Source organism: Thermobia domestica, chromosome 7, assembly GCF_964235325.1.
Source record: "Thermobia domestica chromosome 7, izTheDome1.hap1.1, whole genome shotgun sequence".
NCBI classification, from domain to species: Eukaryota; Metazoa; Arthropoda; class Insecta; order Zygentoma; family Lepismatidae; genus Thermobia; species Thermobia domestica.
This window is the reverse complement of record NC_137460.1, coordinates 109,373,290-109,379,348: the sequence shown is the minus strand read 5'-3', so window position 1 is coordinate 109,379,348 and position 6,059 is coordinate 109,373,290. Positions and strand designations below refer to the sequence as shown.

The window sequence follows — 6,059 nt, the reverse complement described above, 5'->3', positions numbered from 1 at the left end:
AAAGGAAGATTTTTAAGGAGGGAAAGAGGAAGGTGTATGATATTCAAAGTGTACATACAACAAACATATATGAAGACCACAGAGGAAAAAGGAAGAAAGTCAAGAAATGGTCGAAAACGTGTTAACAGCAGAATTGTGTAGCCTGAAAGGTTTTATTATGATTTAAGTTAACAGCAGAATTATGATTTAAGTTGGAAACTTGGGAAGTTTCCTTAAAAATAATTCCATCACATAAAACACAAAAGTATATTAAAATTCCCGGTGGGAGCTCATGTGTCCGTATCTGTCGTTAAGATGTAAGTTCTTGTTCCATGTAACCTCGGTTCTGAAAGGGACGCTAAACTCAAATCCAACCAAACATGTATATTAGACAATCTGCCTTTTAATTGTATTTTAATGAAGACTGTATCTCTTAATTATCCCACATTCTTTTTCATACGTTAAAAAAATTCTTACAGCTCATATCAAAGTTCACAACTATTTGGAGTTGTTCTATTATTAATTCACAGTAGCTTCTGTTGTTGACATCAGAATATCAAGATCGCTCGAAACTGCAATGAGATTGAGATGGTGTTGGCAGACGAAGGATAAGATGCTAAAATGAAGGTTAAATAGGAGATAAAAATGCCACATATTCCATTTTCTCTCTACATACTACCTTAAAATCGTTGAGTTGCAGTGATAACAGTGTGTGTGAGAAATCAGGTCTTCTAGTTTTTAAAAAATCGCGCCAATTTGTAAAATCTTTTTTTAAAAAATAGTTTCTTTATTAAAAACGGAAGAAATCATTTTACGTACAAAATAAAAACTTATAACGTAAAATGTGTCGGAAAAACGTAACATTTATGAGAAAACATAAGATCTGTTAACCTTAGTTGATTAGGTAAAATCAAGGTTACTATGGAGTAGATTAAACAGGTTTTTTGTTATTTATTTATTTATTCTGTTAAAATCTGTCTTATTCAAAAGCGAAATACAAGGTTATATTCTGTATTAAATCACAGTGTCTCAAATACTTGTGCATCTAAAGCAAGACACGGCTGCAACTAAAAATAAATTGTAGCAACTAGTAAGAATAATAACGTTTACCAATTCAACCACAAGGTTTTTGTAACATAAGACAAAGCTTTATATACCTAAATTACTTTGAGTTTTGGGTGTTTCTACAACATCAGAGATTTCAGGTACAGTAAGTATAGTGTATCTTGTGAAATACCATAGAGCATCTTGAAGAAATGTGTTTTCAGAGTAATGTTTCCATGTGTTAAGCAGCTGATCTTGTGCCAGATTTCTCAGCGATAAGGTTTTATTGGTGCCTTTGAGTATGCTTACGATGATGAATACGGATTTAGATTTATTTTGTGACCGCATTAATGGTCCAATAGCACTTATTGGCAACGATTCTACATCTTCAAGCTTTGCAATAACTGCGACATTCTGCGAAACTGAAAACATGCTCTTTGTAAAGATAACTTCAGTCTCTCTGGAACCACAAGAGAAAGATTTATCAGTACACATTATACCTTCTAATCCAAGAAGATTCTTCAAGGATTGTGCCAATGAACAGGCAAACCTAAGGCCAGTTTCCTCACATTCCTTTGGCACAAAAATGAATATTATTGATGGCTGAGATGACTTTTTACTTGCAAAACCAGAGGCAGCTTGTTCCAATGTGTACCATGTTTCTTGAAGTTGAGATGGATATTTCATTTTTAAGTCGTATATCTGTTTCTGGGCATTGTTTGTAAAAGGCTTCAGTATAGAATATGACTTCAAAAGACTATAAAATAATATAACTAGCAGGACTACGAAGGCGAAGTAACACAACAAGCAAATGACATGTGGTCCAATACGGTGCTGAAAAAAAATAAGAACCCATTTAATATAACACTCATAAAAATAAAGAACCCTAAAGTAAGATAAATCTAAGGTTACATTTCGGCTACATTAAAATGTTTTACATGTCTTTACATTGTATTCCAATATTATATATAACTAGCAGAAATCCCCTTTTAGCATTTCTTGGCATCGTCCCCTTACAGCACTTTCGGCGAATGGAATTTTGCACATGATTAGTTTACACGCATATATGTATTCTATCAAAAACAGGTATTCGTAGACAAGTTACACATGAGATGCTACTATTAGGTTTCGTCTTTCTTTTCTTCGTTCATCCACAATCGTACATAAACAATATACATATACATTTGTTAATTAAATATCTACTAACAACGCTGTGCGATATAATTGAAGGTAAAAAAAAAAAAGTCCGAAAATGGGAATTCTGATTGAAAATACATTGTTTGTTTTCCCACTTCATTGGGCTTTCTGTCTGTTTTTATCCTCAAATTTGACAAACTGCAAATGCAGTTTACGTCTTTTTGATAATAGGACGCGTGTAAAATTCCAAAAATGAAGTGACTTGTATATGCCCAAAGCCAAAACTGACTACGATTGAAAGGTTTTTATATCTCTATTTTCTACCAGCATCAATTGCACATTTTTTTTTTTTTTAAATAAGAATTTTGGTTTCGCATTTTCACGGAATTGAAAAATGAAACATTTTCTCTGTACGCCAATACTGAAATAATCAAACGGACTTAAAATGGAAAGTTCTCAACACGAGAGTATTAAAATTTATTAACGATAGTGGGTAACTGATTACTCTTTAATCTTCAAACACGATCCTTCCCATTAAGATATGAAAGTGGTATATACATATATATATATATATAGGGCCGGATCAAGGATTCTCTGAGGGGGTGCACCAATAACTACCAGTACATTTCAATTAAATTTGAGTTTTTTAAATGCTTTTAGGCATCTGTGATGTGAATGAGGAATTCCTTTGGAAATGCTAAGTGTTTGCTCTCGATAAATTCTTTTCTTTCAAGCTTCAGAAAATTGATTTAAACTGTTAGCTTCTCACTTTAGGTAGTGTACAGTGGCGTATTTAGGGGGTGGGTTATGGGCTCAAGCCCCCCTTCCCCGAAATAAATTTGTTATATGCACAACTTCATTAAAATTTGACGACACCCAAAAGGAAAATATTAATGCTTATTCACGTGTTGTGCATAGCCTCCCCCGAAACAAAATCCTAAATACGCTACTGGTAGTGTATATTTACAATGAAGGGGGGTGCACGTGTACCTTTGCAGTCCCCTAAATCCAGCCCTATATATATATATATATATATATATATATATATATATATATATATATATATATATATATATATATATATATATATATATATATATATATATAATTCTTTTAAAAACTTAGAACCGTGGGATTACTTTGAAGTTTAGATTATAATTCATTACCGTGACAATATTAAAAAGAGAAAATGTTGATATTTTGTAAATATCGAAATTATATAACTGTTATTAATAAACAATACAAGGCCGGAAGATTAGCTTTACTAGATAATTTTTTAGTAGATCCGGTGCAGTAGCATCTCTATCTGCCGTATTTGACCTTCAAAGCCGAAATTCATTAATATCTAATTCAAATTTTATCTCCATGTCAAGATGATAGACCAATATAGAAAAAAGTTAAACATGACAGCCCGCAGCGGGAGGAACAAGAGGAGGCAATTGCCCTTCTTGATTTTTGAAAGGGGTTCGGTCTTTCGAAATACGTACATGTTAAAACATTTATTTATTAGAACATGTAAACTTAGCCAGCAGATATGTTGTTAAATTTAATATGTTTACTATAGGTAATAAGTTATGAAAGGTACGTCAATAATAGTTGTTTTACATTAAGTATTATATGGATCAAGGTGTGTATATTCTCGGACTTTGCTTGTATGTTGGTGTCCCTTATCGCTTGTTTCTGTTGCTTTTTACCATCTTGCCTCTGTTATTGTTATAACTATCAATTCCTTTCTTGTTAGTATATTGTTTAGTATTGCAATGTGAAATGATTGCCGTTCTCCTAACTTTGTCCTTTAGACTGAAGAAGTTGACGATATTTACAAATAAATGTTTATAAAATAATTGAATGATTCTGTGAACTTACTGTGCAGAAATGAACACTTGTGTTTTAGAAACCACAAAATCTATTAGTAAGTTTTATTAATGATGTAGACAATCTGCACCATCTTTGTTTTTTTTTTAACCCATTGGTTATGTATAGAGAATTATTTTTCTGTTTTCCTTTAAATGGACTAAAATTTTAAAGAATATGATTCTTTACCGAGCATTCATATTACCGATTAAAAAATATTTGCATTGTGGAATATTTGGGCTAAAAAAGAGAAATTTTGATGTTCTGAAGGGAATTTATGCTGCTTCAGATTGGCAACACTGGCCTTTTTTCTGATTTCGAAATACGATCCCGAATTTGCAAATTGTTTATCGTCAAAACAAACACATGTGTGTCGTAATTGAATGCTCCCTTAGGCTTGCCACCTACTGAGACACAACTTCTTTTTCTTTTCTGCCAGTAAGGTGTTGTCACCCAACGAGAAATAGTAGAACTAACTCGTGTCTTGCATCCACTAAAAATTTTCATCAACTCCAGGATTAATACAGCTCTTAATAAAGGATACGTTTTCATGACATCCACATGGATGTCACTGGTACACAAAGGGTTAAATATTAAAATTAAAGGTAACAAATTTAATTTTAACAAAGTTACGAGTATTTACTAGATTTAAAGAAAAAATAGTAAAAATATTGAAACCAAACCAGTCCATTGAAATTCCAGCTTGTTTCAAAGAAAATAGAAGAAAATAAATCTGATATGAATCTACAAGATAGAAACACAAATGGCACAAGCATTCAATATCGTTAATTTTTTTCGTGAAATACTGTAGAAGATTGGTTGCTAAAATCATAGAAATAACGAACATTGTAATATAAAAATGAACAAACTACTTATGTTCCTAACAAAACTAATACTACATTTCATATACAAGATTAAAAATGGGGTGCTTACATCTGAATCAAAATCACAACATGTTGATCCGAACAATCGCCTGAAAAATCCTGGTTGCGACATCTTGGATACGCTTTCAGCCTTTTGAAGTTGTAGAAGTCTTGAGGAAGAGGAAAACAGTCCTATATTCCCATTAAATTAGCGATACATTGAAAAGCAGTGCACTTCTGAGGCTCTACAAAATGAATATAAAAGTATTTACTCGTTGATATTACTTCAACGCAGATTTAAATACCATCACTTTTTTTCCTATTAAATATAAATATTTAACTCATTCATTAAGTTCTCATAAATTTTATGTATTGTTGGTCATTGGAAAATAAAAACTTTAAAAAAGAAACTGTTTTCTTCTTAATATTCGAAACCACAATACTGTTACTGTTATTTTTAATCGAATAAATATACTAAGAATTTTGAGGATTTCTTTCGGTTTCTATGCATATCTAACAATCTTCTTCTATAATGATCTATTGTTTAGTTAACAAATGCATCGTAACTTTATCGTAATTATCTTTTCTCTAAGTAGGAAATGACCGCATTTCCTCCTTCGACTGCAAACATAGATTGCTCCTTTCTTAGTTACTTTTTTTTATTTTTTTTCCTCTTTTTTTTAAAGCCTCTATGAATATGCCATGCAAGAATGATGGAATTAGAATTTGGAGGGAAATGAGAAAATTCATAAACACGACATTGTGTCCACCACAAAATCACATGGCCTAGTATCCAATCAGGGATTCCTCACACCAGCAGTGAGCGATCTATCAATGAACCACCCTTCGTTTAGATGGCCCCTTTCGTTTAGTTAAAAAGCTGTTATATGCCGAGATCGGATATTTTATTTTTCTATCACTTTAGTCTATATATTTTATATAGGATATTAATAAACTTTCGGTATTTAAATGACTCTACAAGAAAAACTAACAATTACATGGACATGAAATTTTACATGAACGTTGCTAAGGGCATAAAGAAAAGAAATGTTAAATAGACTAGGGGCGGCTCATGAAGGAAGTCACATCGGTAAAAATCTAAATGTTATAGCTATAAGCTAAGAAATCTGAAAATTTTCAGTTTTATGTCCCACTGTTATGACGGCTAGGTTAAAGGAGACG

At 32.0% G+C, this 6,059-nt stretch overlaps 1 protein-coding gene across 1 annotated transcript; it reads right to left on the bottom strand.

Moving 5' to 3' along the window:
* Positions 1-941: 941 nt before the first annotated feature.
* LOC145690328 (uncharacterized) lies at positions 942-5,392 on the bottom strand. Its single transcript, XM_081765114.1, has 2 exons — positions 4,948-5,392; positions 942-1,857 (listed from the first exon to the last, which is right to left on the bottom strand). Exons 1-2 carry the CDS (start codon positions 5,008-5,010, stop codon positions 1,129-1,131), a joined length of 792 nt encoding a protein of 263 aa, XP_081621240.1. The 5' UTR covers positions 5,011-5,392; the 3' UTR covers positions 942-1,128.
* Positions 5,393-6,059: the final 667 nt, after the last annotated feature.